The 15,074-nt window shown below is 35.9% G+C and overlaps 1 protein-coding gene across 6 annotated transcripts in view; it reads left to right on the forward strand.

Moving 5' to 3' along the window:
* The window catches only part of LOC121368092, a 132,700-nt gene extending 123,093 nt beyond the window's left edge, over nucleotides 1-9,607 (forward strand). For all 6 annotated transcript variants that reach the window (XM_041492645.1, XM_041492646.1, XM_041492648.1 and 3 more), the window contains 4 exons: nucleotides 994-1,074; nucleotides 2,518-2,721; nucleotides 3,344-3,779; nucleotides 4,518-9,607. In XM_041492645.1, coding sequence (XP_041348579.1) covers nucleotides 994-1,074; nucleotides 2,518-2,721; nucleotides 3,344-3,779; nucleotides 4,518-4,696 — 900 coding nt within the window. In that variant the 3' untranslated portion in view covers nucleotides 4,697-9,607. The remainder of the gene's footprint in view (nucleotides 1-993; nucleotides 1,075-2,517; nucleotides 2,722-3,343; nucleotides 3,780-4,517) is intronic.
* The last annotated feature ends 5,467 nt before the right edge of the window (nucleotides 9,608-15,074 follow it).

Here is a 15,074-nt window from a genome sequence, read left to right on the forward strand (position 1 = left end):
AATCGTTAATTAAATAATGCAGACCTGGTCATTTTAGGGGAGCTATATCTCTTGCTCCCCATCACTCCCCTGAGATTAGTTTAAGGAGGATCCCTTATCATGTGAATTCATATGGTATCGATATGGTAATATCTTGAAATGGCTTCCCATATTCTAAGTTAGGAGAGCAATTAATCATGCCTTTCAATTTTTTCACATCAGGTCTGATAATGTGTAACCTCCCATTCACACTAAAAAAATCTAAGAATCTAACTTTTTTTTTTTTTTTTTTTTACTCAAGAAAATAGCATATACATCTCAGTGTTTAATTTGTATAGTGTTTCATTTGTTTATAAAAAGTAGTGCCCCCACCACTCCCACCACCCCTCCAGGATTTTGATCAGGGTATGGCCCTGCCAAGCCTCGGCATTTAAACTGCAGGAACAATTATAGTTATTTTGTCCCATGACAATCAAAATACATGTATCGCTTATTAAGCACGTTAAGGTTTTAATTTTTTTTTTAAATAAACAAACACAACAAACAAACAAACAAAGATGGCAAACAAACAAATAAATCAATGTACTGTCTAACACTTGTAGGTCAGTTGGATTACAAACCTAATTTTCTTTTAAATACAGCCTTGGCACCATAACCCGATAGTGCATGTGAGGATGTGGAAGAAATTGGTTAGTTAATTTATTTTACATCAGCTGGCTTGAACAGTGAAACGAGATTGAAGTTTTCAGTGCTCCTGTGTTTCTGACGGTGCTCGTCTGTTTTTTGTCATGTGGCTAAATGTTGGAGGAATGTCTGATGCCCACCAGTTTAGATTATTGACCCCACAAACTCTGTTTATCGGAGATTAACTTTCAGGCTCAGTTTTATTTCTGGTTACAAAAAAGAAGGGGGGAAAAACAGAAGAAGAAAAAAAAAGAAGAAGAAACCCAAAAAAATAAGTTTAGAGACAAATTGAAAATCAATAAAAAGAATTTGTTTTCATTTCATTTGCAGGAGGCGTACAGTGCTTTTGTCCGGGAATCGCTGTCCAATCGCAAAGACCCAGTGAAGAGAAGCTACTGTGCAACAGAAGACGTAAGTTTCATTGCTTTTCACAACGGGCTCGAAATTGGCAAGGAGGAGGGAAGGAAGTGCCACTCAAAATGCTCAATATTCTGTCCAGTATTTCACGAGCAGCATTTGCTTTCCACCGTATATATTTTTAAAATTAATATTCGAGGTACAGTAAAACCCCTCTAAACCGGACGCTCACAGGACCAAGTAAAGAGTCTGATTTTAAGGGATATCCCGTTTAGAGAGGTTATGCTCTGTCCTAATATATAAATAAAGACTGTGAAAAATGTCTGGGGTCCATTTCATGGAACATCATAAGTTTACGTCTGCGACCAGGAATTATAGCTGTCATATGTTTACACGTGTTTGGCATCTATTTCACGCAAGAAATTACAGAAGATGGAGCATTTTAAGGACAAGAAAATTAAATATGTGGACTTTAAACTATATTAGTTGTACTGTTAGTAGTAATAAGAATTGTGGTTTAGTTGTAGAATTGTGTGTACAATAAAACTTGGCTTACAGTGTTTTGTGAAATTAGGCACTGGTTTTGAGGGAATTCTGGTTTACAGAGTTCCAATTTTGATGGTTTTAACTGTATATTCAAAATTCCAAATTTTTAAGGAGTGATAATATATTAAACAAACATTTGTATCCACATTTTCTGCATTGCTGTTAAAAAACAGGTTGCCCTGTAAGTTTAATAAGTTGCCTAATTTCCAGACTAATTTCTAATGTTCACAAAAATTGCTCCCAACTCCACAAAATGAATTTTGAGTCTTGTTGTTTTGGGGTTTTTTTCTTTTTAAAAAGGGAGGTGAGATCTATGTGGCTCAGTGGTAGAGTGCTCGTCTGAGGTACGATGGGTCGTAGGATCGATCCCTCTTGGTGTACTTGTTGGGTGCTGCACGACTAGTATATTAAAGGTGTGGCATGCACTGTCCTGACTACATAAAAAGAAGATCCCATGCTGTTATTTTCCAGTAGCATGTATGACAGCAGCAAGTTTTGTTTTAGACACTGTCAAAATAAGCATAGTTTTTTTAGACCCAGATAACCATAGTTTAAAATGTGCTGAAGTGTTGTTAAACGAATATATGGGGTGGGACATAGCCTTGTGGTATCTAGGATTGATCCCCATCATTGGGCTATGTCTCATTCCAGCCAGTGCATCATGATTGATATAGCAAAGGCCATGATATGTGCTATCCTGTCGTTGGGATGGTGCATATAAAAGATCCTTTGCTACAGATGGAAAAATGTAATGGGTTTCCTCTCTAAAACTATACATCAAAATTACCAAACATTTGACATCCAATAGCCAATAGTTAATAAATCAGTGTGCTCTAGTGGTGTTGTTAAACATAACAAACTTCTTAAAGGAATATTCCCTTCCTTTCCTATCTGTAAAAAGACATGTTAAAAAGACAGGGTTTTTAAAATCTGTTTTTCTCCCCGCTGCAGGTTCCGGAGATGGACCGTCTGATGGACCGGTCTACGTTACACCGAATCCACATGGCCCGCCACCGCCAGGAGCTGATGTACCGCGCATCCAAACGCAACCACTCGACGATGGCCATCCTCATGTACAACAACCCTCTGCCAGACGTAAACCGACATGACTACGGTATCAGCCGCTACTACACCTCACTGGATCAAGATTTCTCGGTATGTTTAATTGTTAATACAATGTTAGGTTTTTTGGGGTTTTTTTAGCATTTTCCTTTTCTTTTTTTTTCTTTTTTGTTTGGTATGGTATTGGTATTTTTAGCATAGTGATATATATCAAGGTATGGAAGTTGTTATGGTGCCAGTACTGAACTTTTATTTTCACGGGTTGAAACTAGGGCCTGTCCCTTTAAGAGTATGGGGGTATATGGGTGTGATTATATTTGTACTCCACTAAAATGAAAGTCTATATTCGGATAACGGATGATTTGGTTAGTCAAACTTTCAATATCAAACCATTGTTGATACATGATTTTAGAAAATTGTGAAATGACCTCTTATGATAGGTGGATGGTCAACATATGGGTCCTATATACCTGAGGATGAGAGAATATAAGACTCCATCATATGTGGTCATGTGTGATAGAAAAAGTACATGTATACCCAAGGTGGTAGAAATTTTGACCTACAGAGTCCCAGAGTCAAACTTTTTACCACCAAGGTCTGTTAAATTTAACTTTTTAAGATGTACCTTTTTCGGTTTTTTCAGAAAATACATACATTTAGTGTTGCATATTGAAGTCTTTTTTTTATTATTTAATTTAATTTATTTTTATTTTAGGAACTTCCTGACTTGGAATATAAAGATTTTGTAGTGAACAAAACGAAAGAACTGGAGCAGAAAAGTAGTTTTAAGTTAGTGAGTCCAAGACCATCATCCCTCAGATCTGTGAGTAAACCAGATGAGAAAAGTAGTGTGAGGTTACTGAGTCCAAGGCCATCATCCCTCATATCTGTGATTAAACCAGATGAGAAAAGTAGTGTGAGGTTACTGAGTCCAAGACCATCATCTGTTGTATCTGTGAGTAAGCCAGACCACAACCTCCAAATCAACCCTAAACCCGAGAGGCCACAACTACCAAAGATACAGTTTCTGACCGAAGAAACAACTGTGGAGCCTGGTCATTTTAGGGAGAAATTCCAGCAGAAGAAACCAGCAGGACTGCCGAAGGAACACAAGCCACAAACCAGCATGGGCTTCCAGCAAAACGCACATGGTTAGTGCTGTGTTTATATTCACAGAAAACAGGGGAGACAAAGATATATTTTAAAAGGATTGCCTTCTACAGTTATTTGACAGCTTCGTAGAATAACAAAACAAGTGGTGAAAATAGTTTATGACTTGTCACAGTTGTGTATGTATATGTTTGTGAGATGGAGAGGATGAGCGAGAGAGGGAGAGAGAGACAGATACACATGTAGATAGAGAGACGGATGGACAGAGAGAGAAACAGAGCGGAGAGAGACGGACAGAGAGAGAGAGAGAGACAGAGCAAGAGAGTCAGAGACAGCGAGAAAGAGACAGAGCAAGCGAGACGTATAGAGAGACAGTGAGATGGAGAGAGAGAGACACAGAGAGAGAGAGACAGACGGATGGATGGATGGAGAGAGAGAGAGAGAATGCTACCACTGAGCTACTCCAAAAATGAGATGTTAATTATCAGACAAATACATGTATCAGGTCTGTAGGAATGACATCTGGAGTGTGTGTGTGTGTGGGGGCACAATCTCTAATGAAGAGGGCACAGTCTTTAGTTGGGGGGCACAAGCCAGATTTATATCTTTGTATACATGTATATAAAGTAGGACCAAACAAAGTATATCTTTGTCCTCAAGAGGAGGGTGGGGCACACAACCCTTCACCCTGGTTTCTGTGGGCCTGTGTAATCTTTTCCTTTTGATCTTTTTTATTTCAGTAATGATATTTTCTTTCTTTCTGTTTTTTTCCACTGCAGATAAAATGGAGCGGTGCCGTTCATTGGCATCAGTACAAAGTATGCGGAAGTGCACGTCCGACTGGCAGCCTCTGACGATGAATGCGTTGATGGAATACAAGCAGAACGTTGAAGTGGAGGGAGAGGGCCAGTTCAACCAGGGGAAACCCAAGCTGTGGCCAGTGTCACTTAAAACATAAACTTAATGTCTCATCAGTTTTATTGGGGAAAATCTAATAAAATCAAATTCATGGAAAATTTATACGATTTATTTCTCTGGCCCCTGTTTCATTCAAGCACGCCAGAGTTATTGGAAGACTGCTTAAAGCAATTGTTATTTACGATATACAAACAATATTGGAAACAGAATACGTTATTTAGAAGAATAATTTGCATACCTTATTAAAGTATGGTTATTTGTCACAGTTGTTTTGCTATACTGGTACTAAAACAATTTTACATCAGTACTAGAAGGTGGGGTTTTTTTTTGCTTTTTTAAAGTTAACAGACTGTTGGGAAAATATACAACTTCTGTTGAAATTAATACTTTTCAAATAAATACATAATATACAATTTCTATTGAAATGAATATTTTCCATTTAAAAAAAAATACAGATTCAATTTCTGTTGAAATGAATACTTTCAAATAAATACCTCTTCAGGTAAAAACAAAAAGAAAAAAAAAAAGAAAGAAAAAAAAGAGTTGACTGTATTTATTTAATAATACTGATTAGTCAATATACACTTTATACCAAAAAGCCAAACAAACATGTATTTTAATCACAATAAGAATTATTCTAAATTATTTTGTTATGTGGATGTTTCAATAATAAATAAAATGATATAAACCATGTTATGAAGTCAACTTCACTGTTATGCAGTGCCATGAAACTGAATACTGAAGTCAAATGGGACACAGTTTACTACATTATGCTATTCTATCCCATGCTTCCTTTGCATTATCATACATTTTCTACATCTATATTCTATTTTATACAAGTGCAAAATGAATAACTAGATCAAAACACTTTTTAAATGTATATATTTTAATTAATATATTTTGTATAAGTATTATTATCTGTATAAAGCTTCCTTGTAAAATGTCTCTTTTCTTTATTTTTACTTGAACCAAAAAAAATATTGTTGTTTTGTATATGACAAGCTATCTGTGATATTTACATTTTGCTAGTAATGGAATGATAGTACATGTATAAAGCAAGCTATCATGTATGGTTTTCTTGAGGCCAAAATATCATGTCAATAATACATGTATATTTTTTTAAAGCTAAAACTCTGTATTTATACGGACAAACAAAAAATATACCACCCCTCAAAAAATTAAAGTTCCCTCTTTTTTTCAGAATATTGTATGTTTTTGTCTTTTAATTTCCCTGTTCTTTACACTGTGTTTCAAAGGGACATATCCTAGTTTTTAAACACTAAGGCATATTTTTTACTATCATAGTCGTTACTGATAACTTGAATCACACTTTACTTAGATTTTATGATTTAGATTATCAATGTCCGTACATTTGATGTTTTTGGTAAAAAATGCATTTCTCATATTTTTATAAACGCACGTGCGTCTGAGAAGTAACAGTTATGGAGTCGAGTTTTAGTCTATTTTTAGAAGGGATTTTACCATTTCAAAGTCACAGACTCATGTTTCACTCAATTGTAACTTTATCCAAATGTGTTGCATGTTTGTAGATTAATTAAAGTTAGTGTTAATTTTCACGGGTTGAAACTAGGGTCTGTCCCTTTAATTTAACTGTTGAATTTTAATATAGATATTGATGATCACTTTCTTTTTGCATTTACCATAGTTTGACACCCAATAGATGGTGTTTTTTTGTCATGCTGGGGTGTCGTTAAACATCTATTCTATTTAATTTCCCCCTTATTTTAGCCCATGATATTATATTACCAGTATCCACTAGTAAATTATTGTCATATATATATATACATAAACATTTTGCAGATTGGCTGATACATGAATTGTGTTTAAAAAATATACATGGCAATTTTGTCCAAACTTTTACAATTAATATACCAGCCATATATTGTCCACACATCCGTCCTCTTGTAATTCTAACTTTGGGCATCACTAGTCAGACAACTTCTAACCAAGCAGGGGCCTATTTCACAAAACATCTCAAGTTTACGTCTGCGACTAGCAGTTAATACCGGGAATATATTTACAAGTGCAGGGATATGAGAGCTATGCGGAAATGCGCTTTTCCATTTCGTCTAAAAAAACAAACCCAAAACATGATGTTCAATGCTGTTGATCATACAAGGTTCATTTGCATATTTTCACGGTTTCAAGTTTTATGATGTGTGCCATGTATTATAAGTTATAACCAGTTTAGATTTGTTAGCATTGAATGCAATTTTTGGCAGTTCCAGGGGTTGCAAACAACATTTTTGCCTCGGGGGCCCATGAACGGCCCCTGGATCCCAGCCCCTCTCACATCCCTGCAAGTGTTTGGCATCTATTTCACGAAGAAAATTACATCATTACAGAAGTTGGAACATTTAAAGGGCAACAGAAAATGAAATATGTATACTTTTAACTATATTTGTTGTACTATAATAGTAATAAAAATTGTGGTTTAGTCATAGATTTACGTTTACGTGCAAAACTAGGCTTACGATGTTTTGTGAAATGACAGATCTGATTATTTTATAATATATTGAATTATTTGTGACATACAAATGGCTTACATTCAGTTACAAAACATGTTAAAAATATTTTAAAAATCAAACCTGAATTCAAATATTGCACAATTAGTAAAGCTTACTTTTTCCTATCTTATCAATATGTAATTTGAAAATATTTTTAATATATCTTTGTTATGTTTACAAAGAATTCCAGTTCACAACTGTGACACTTTAAGAAAGATGACAGATCTTTAAGTTGTATCTATGGTATACATGTACATATTGTGAAATTTTACCATTTTATCCAACAGTGAAATGATCCCTTTTCAAACCAGCATTTTAATTTTGGCACTTAATCTGATAGAGTATTCACCAATATGGTAACCTCTATATATATATATGTCAGTGATTATATATCGATAAATAAATAAATAAAGTTATCAGTAAATGTTTGTGCTTGCATTCAGTTACAAAATGTGTTAAAAATATTTTAAAAATGAAACCTAAATTAAAATATTGCACAGTTAGTAAAGCTTACTTTTCGCTTGATACAGTTTGAAAGTAAAAGTGGCCAAACATTTTGTATGTTAAATTACTTTACTTACATGATAATTATAAATAAAGTCTTACAAATTGTACAAAATGGGCTAACTGAAGTAAAAATGTAATTTACAGTTTATACTCTATTTACATAGAGGGGGTTTGGAGGGTAATTTTGTATATATTACAGTGTTTCCGTCCACAACATGGTACCATGGTGTCCACACTATTTACTGATTCCTGGTGCTATGTGGAATCGGCCTACAGGCTAGAAATGTGTGTTACGTTTTGTTACGTTTTGTCTTCAATCTGTTTACAGGCTAGACGTATCTTGTATACTTGTGTTTTTGTATCCATCTTTAAGTTTGAAATTTTTACGTATGATGTCTTGTGTTGAATCAGTCTTAAAGATGGATTTATGTTTTCTTATTGTAATATTTATCCTGACTTGAAACTATTGTTAGCAAAAAAAACAAGAATGTTTTAAAAACAAAACAACTATAGTCCGTCCCATCCTATAAAGATTGTTTTGTTTTTTAATAATTTGAGTTTGGTTTGATGTAAGAAAAAAGTAAAAGTGTTTTGGAAATAATAAAAAAAATACTATTTTTGTGTGTAATTTAGAAAACAATCGGCTAAAAAATAAATAACTTGTAGTAAATTCCATAGTATGAAAAAAAGGCATTCCCTGTGGGAAGGACTATAGAAACAAACCACACTGCCCAACTCATCCCCACTCCTCAAAGACTCCAATCCGAAATATGTTTATTATTGTGAGTGTAGTTAGGGGAGGTAACCACTATATTACCCTATTCAAACCATGCTCATCTCAGTACATTTATCTCCTGATAAATTAAAGAAAAAGAAAAAAGAAGCAAAATTAACCAGGTCATATGACAGGAAAAGTGATCCAGCAATAGAATTCCTTCTGATTGTCTGTTGATAAATTGGACTGAATTCATCTTATTGAGGAAAATTGCATAATAGTTTGAGGTCAGGATAGGTGATCTTTCTAATGAGAGAAAATATAAAAATGTTTGTGCTTTCTTTTCTTGTATTGAATTTGTGTTGACTGCCTGTAAGCTGAAAATATAACAATTAAAAATGTTATCTTGCCTTGAATGTACAAGCTTGCAATGTACGTATTTCATAATGTAAAAAATGTACGAGCTAATAATGTGAATACATATATGAATGTAAAAATATACTAGCTTGCAATGTGCATATAAATGAATGTAAAACTTTACAAGCTTGCAATGTGTATAAATGAATGTAAATCAGTTAACATGTTACAGATATGTGGTTTTATTTTATATATATTTTTTGACTGAAGGCAAATATAAACTCATGAAAAAAGGTTCCTGTAGATGTATTGCACAAGGTATGTGTTTAACAGTAATGAAGGAAATATCCAATTGTTTTAAAATTATTTACTCTATTTTGTGAACATTATGTAAGAATTTATACAATTACGGTGTGTCCATGCTAGTCACAAATTTCAACCATTTACAAAGTTTACAGTTGGTTAAGATTATTTTTATTTCACACACAGGAACCTTTTTCCATGAGTAAATATATTTTTCTGTGATGTATTATGAAACAGCCCACTTCCAGGCAATAGTATTTTCTACATGAAGTCATTGTATTAAAATGAAGAAACTGAATGCTAACATATCAATAAGCATTAAATGTTGAACTTAACATTTTTGTAAAGCAGTCAACATTTTGCCTACATATTTGAGCTTTATTTTCAACTAACCATAATGCATCCATTGAAGAACAAAGTATGAAATCATTTTGCCCATTATATTAGATTTACTAAGACTAATATATTTTTTACATATATGTATACTTGCATCTGTTAATTTTGATATAAGAAAGAATTTAATAAAAACAAAATTAATCTCGATATTGTTTGGGTTTTTTGTTGTTCACTTTTTCTTGTTTTAACAGCTTGAGAAATGATTTTTTGTTTTGTTTTAAGCCATGAGTGATGATAAGTAAATCTTATCTTAATTTAAAAGATGAATTTTGTGAAATGAAGCACACAAAACCCAGTTTCAGGCCTCGAAATTACAGTGGCACAAGTGGCAGTGGCTGTAGCTATGATACAAATTGTTGATGGCAGTTTGTTTGCCACTGGATAAAAATTATTGCAATATGGGATAATTTTTAGTTTTTTAAATTTGTGTTTATTTGTTGAAAAGGTTACTGGTTTAAAATTGCAAGAGGCAGACTCAAGAGTATCTTAGGTGAGCATTTTGCTTATGACCATTTTTTTTTTTTTAAATTGTGGGCAAAAATTGTTAAGTTTGAATCCTCAAGTGTAATCATACAGATATTCTTTTTGTGTGTGTGTGTGTGTGTCTTTCTCTCTCTCTCTCTTGGGGGCGGGATGTAGCTCGGTGGTACAGCGCTCGCTTGCTGTGCGGTCTGTCTGGGATCGATCCTCATCAGTGGGCCCATTGGGTTATTTCTCGTTCCAGTCAGTGCACCACGACTGGTATATCAAAGGCCGTGGTATGTGCTATTCTATCTGTGGGATGGTGCATATAAAAGATCCCTTGCTGCTAATCGAAAAAAGGAACCCATGAAGTGGCGACAGCGGGTTTCCTTTCAATATCTGTGTGGTCCTTAAACATATGTCCGACGCCATATAACAGTAAATAAAATGTGTTGAGTGCGTCGTTAAAACATTTTCTTTCCTTCTCTTTCTGTCTGTCTGTGTGTCTCTCTCTCGCTGTCTCTGTCTGACATAGTTACAACAGTTACTGTTGCCGTCTCCCAATAATCATAAGATGTTATAACTCTACATCAAGAGAAAAAGCTTTTATTTTAACATTGCATACTGCTTAATTCTAGTTTTCCACCTCTAACCACATAAGGGGCGGGACGTAGCCCAGTGATAAAGCGTTTGCTTGATGCGCGGTCGGTCCAGGATCGATCCCCTTCGGTGGCCCCATTGGGCTATTTCTTGTTCCAGCCAGTGCTCCACAACTGGTGTAACAAAGGCCGTGGTATGTACTACCTTGTTTGTGGGATGGTGCATATAAAAGATCCCTTACTGCTAACTGAAAAGAGTAGCCCATGAAGTGGTGACAGCGGGTTTCCTCTCTCAATATATGTGTGGTCCTTAACCATATGTCTTATGCCATATAACTGTAAATAAAATGTGTTGAGTGCGTCTTTAAATAAAACATTTCTTTCTTTCCAACCACATAAAAACATGCCGATCTTCCGCAAGAAAGGGGAGTGATCACTCTTGCTTCACTCCACACTAATCTCTAATGTTTTAGGACAGTGGCAAACTGATAACAAATTTAATTAAATTTTACTTGAAAGTCATGACAAGGAAGGAAATGTTTTATTTAACGACGCACTCAACACATTTTATTTACAGTTATATGGCATCAGACATATGGTTAAGGACCACACATATTTATAGGATATTAAACAAGCTTCCATTTCATATCATGTTTATATCCCAAGTGAAATAATTTTCAATTGTCACGAGCTTTGTAACCATATGGGTAATAAATTGAGAGAGGAAACCCACTGTCGCCACTTCATGGGCTACTTTTTTGATTAGCAGCAAGGGATCTTTTATATGCACCATCCCACAGACAGGGTATCACATACAACGACCTTTGATGTACCAGTCGTGGTGCACTGGATGGAGCGAGAAATAGCCCAATGGGCCCACTGACGGGGATCGATCCCAGACCGACCGCACATCAAGCGAGCACTTTACCACTAGGCTACATCCCGACCCTTTGCTCATGACAAAAACCAAATCATGATCAACATAATCGGTGCAGCCAAGATCACAATACATTATTATTCACTGCGTGTGAAATATTTCAGTTTTTGTTTTCATTTATAAAATGAAAAAAAAAAAAACCAAGAAGATAAAAAACCTTTAGATGAAGAAACATTCTCTGAAGATAAAGAAAATGCGATTGCTGTGACCCGCTGTGACCCACCGTTTTTACAGTGATTTTTTTACTATTGCCACCTTTTAAAAAATTTGGTGGAACTGACGAAAGAAAAAAAATGTTTGTTTAATAACACCTGCGCACTATAACTATTTAAATAGTGTTTACCATATGGTTATAATGTCCTTTGATTGACAAAAAGAGAAAAAACCTGCTGCTATAACATGGGCTACTATTGATAAAGTACTAAGGGATCATTTATACATGTATGCACTTTCCCAGTACAAACTGGCCTCGGTGGCATCGTGGTAGGCCATCGGTCTACAGGCTGGTAGGTACTGGGTTCGGATCCCAGTCGAGGCATGGGATTTTTAATCCAGATACCGACTCCAAACCCTGAGTGAGTGCTCCGCAAGGCTCAATGGGTAGGTGTAAACCACTTGCACCGACCAGTGATCCATAACTGGTTCAACAAAGGCCATGGTTTGTGCTATCCTGCCTGTGGGAAGCGCAAATAAAATATCCCTTGCTGCCTATCGGAAGAGTAGCCCATGTAGTGGCGACAGCGGGTTTCCTCTCAAAATCTGTGTGGTCCTTAACCATATGTCTGACGCCATATAACCGTAAATAAAATGTGTTGAGTGTGTCGTTAAATAAAACATTTCTTTCTTTCTTTCCCAGTACATATCACAGCTTTTGATGTACTGGGGGGGGGGGGGGGGGATGTAGCCCAGTGGTAAAACACTCACCTAATGCACAGTTGGTCTAGGATCGATCGCCATCGGTGTGCTCATTGGGTTATTTCCCATTTCAGCCAATGCACTATGACTGATATATCAAAGGCCGTGGTATGTGCTATCCTGTCTGTGAGATGGTGCATATAAAAGATCCCTTAAAATTGCGACTACATATAATGTAAAAATGTAACGGGGTTTCTCCCTAAGACAATATGTCAAAATTACCAAATGTCTGATATCCAATAGCTGATGACTAATAAATCAATGTGCTCTAGTGGTGTCGTTGAACAAAACAAACTTTACTTTGATGCACCAGTTGTGGGACACTGGTTAGGATGGGAAAAAAACCTGAGCGCCATGAAGGTTGATCGATCCTATGACCCATCGCACCTCAGGCTTACACTATACCGCTGAGCTACATCCTGCCCCTGCTGGAACTGACGTTTCCCGATCTCTTCTATACAAATGAGTTTCAATCAACTACTATAATAGCTCTTTCATCCTTTCATGGATTAGAATTACTAATGCCACTCACTAGAGCAACCGATTTGCACTGTCTAAGCCTTTATTACAGTAATTGATTTGTAATGAATTGCTCTTACGGTACTGTGCAGTTTTATTATTACATGACAGGCAAATCGATAAGATGGATCCAACATAACAAAAATAAAACATATAAATATTTAAGTTTCATTTTTTATTTCCCTATACCTAATGGGACATGCCTTTAAGTGAAAAACATTTTTTAGTTAAAAGTTTGTTTCACAGCACCATTAGAACATATTGATTTATTAATTATCTACTATTGAATGTCAAACATTTAGGATTTGTTTTTTTACACGTCTTAGGAAACCTGCTACATTTTTTTCATCAGCAGCAAGGGATCTTTTATATGAACTTCCCATAGACAGGACAGTACATACCATGAGCTTTGATACTCCAGTCATGGAGCACTGGTTGGGACAGGGAACACACCAACAATTGGAGAATAAGTCTGCTGCAGTGGTTCGATTCTATGACCCAAGCATCTCAAGCGAGCACTCTACCAACTGAACTAAATCCTGCCCCTCCACAAGATTTTTAACAAGATGGTCCACTTTTTTACCAATTAGAAACAAGAAAGAAAGAAAGAAATGTTTTATTTAACGACGCATTCAACACATTTTATTTACGGTTATATGGCGTCAGACATATGGTTAAGGACCACACAGATTTTGAGAGGAAACCTGCTGTCGCCACTACATGGGCTACACTTTCCGATTAGCAGCAAGGGATCTTTTATTTGTGCTTCCCACAGGCAGAATAGCACAAACCATGGCCTTTGTTGAACCAGTTATGGATCACTGGTCGGTGCAAGTGGTTTACACCTACCCATTGAGTCTTGCGGAGCACTCACTCAGGGTTTGGAGTCGGTATCTGGATTAAAAATCCCATGCCTCGACTGGGATCCGAACCCAGTACCTACCAGCCTGTAGACTGATGGCCTAACCACGACGCCACCGAGGCTGGTTAAAGTAGAAACACAACACAATATAACAAGCATTCTAAGAGTACTGAGAAAGCAAAACATGACCCCTACAGGGCACCAAAATTATAGGCCTATATATATATATTTTTTTTTAATCTAAGTCCAAGGGCCATAACTATCAAACATGGATAAATTCCACTTGTGACAGAGTTTTGGCCCTTTAATAAATTCTCATGAAAATCAAACTTTATCCGGCAATTACTCTGTGAAAATTGGGTAATTCCCAGTGAAAGTGAAACTTGACCTGGTACATGATAAAGCTATATACAAAATTTTATCTCTGTATCTTGCTGCATAAAAAAGTCTCTAAAACTATATATAAAAGACAGATGGACGGACAGACAGAAGGAAGGATGGTTTTGAAACAGTCCTTTCTTATTAGATCCCTAATGGTTCAAACTGTAGCTTTCATCTCCATCATCTGTCTGTCCATCTGTCTGTCCATCTGTCTGTCCATCTGTCTGTCCATCTGTCTGTCCATCTGTCTCACATTCTGTATTAAACAAATTCCTTTAATTTGTTATTAGTTCCCTGTTGGTTCAAACTAAAAGGAAGGAAATGTTTTTATTTAACGACGCACTCAACACATTTCATTTACGGTTATATGGCATCGGACATATGGTTAAGGACCACACAGATATTGAGGAAGGAAACCCGCTGTCGCCACTTCATGGATTACTCTTTTCGATTAGCAGCAAGGGATCTTTTATGTGCGCCATCCCATAGACAGGGTAGTACATACCACGACCTTTGATGTACTAGTCATAGTGCACTGGCTGGAACAAGAAATAGCTGTTCAAACTAAAGGTTTCACAGACATTCTTCTGCCTGTCTGTCTGTCTGTCCATCTGTCTCATATATAGTTTTCGGGACCTTTTTTTTTATGCCGCAAGATTGAAATTAATTTGTATAGAAGATCAAGAGAGTTCAGTTCCAGTCATGGTGGGATGTAAGTCAGTGATATAGTGTAAGCCTGAGGTGCGACGGGTCACAAGATCGATAACCTTCATGGGCTCAGGGTTTTTTCCCATTCTAACCAGTGCCCCACAACTGGTACATCAAAGTAAAATTTGTTGTGATCAATGACACCACTAGAGCATCTTGATTTATTGGTTATCAGTTGTTGGTTGTCAAACATTTGGTAATTTGATATAGTCTTAGAGAAAAAGATAAA

This window comes from Gigantopelta aegis, chromosome 3, assembly GCF_016097555.1.
Source record: "Gigantopelta aegis isolate Gae_Host chromosome 3, Gae_host_genome, whole genome shotgun sequence".
Lineage (NCBI taxonomy): Eukaryota > Metazoa > Mollusca > Gastropoda > Neomphalida > Peltospiridae > Gigantopelta > Gigantopelta aegis.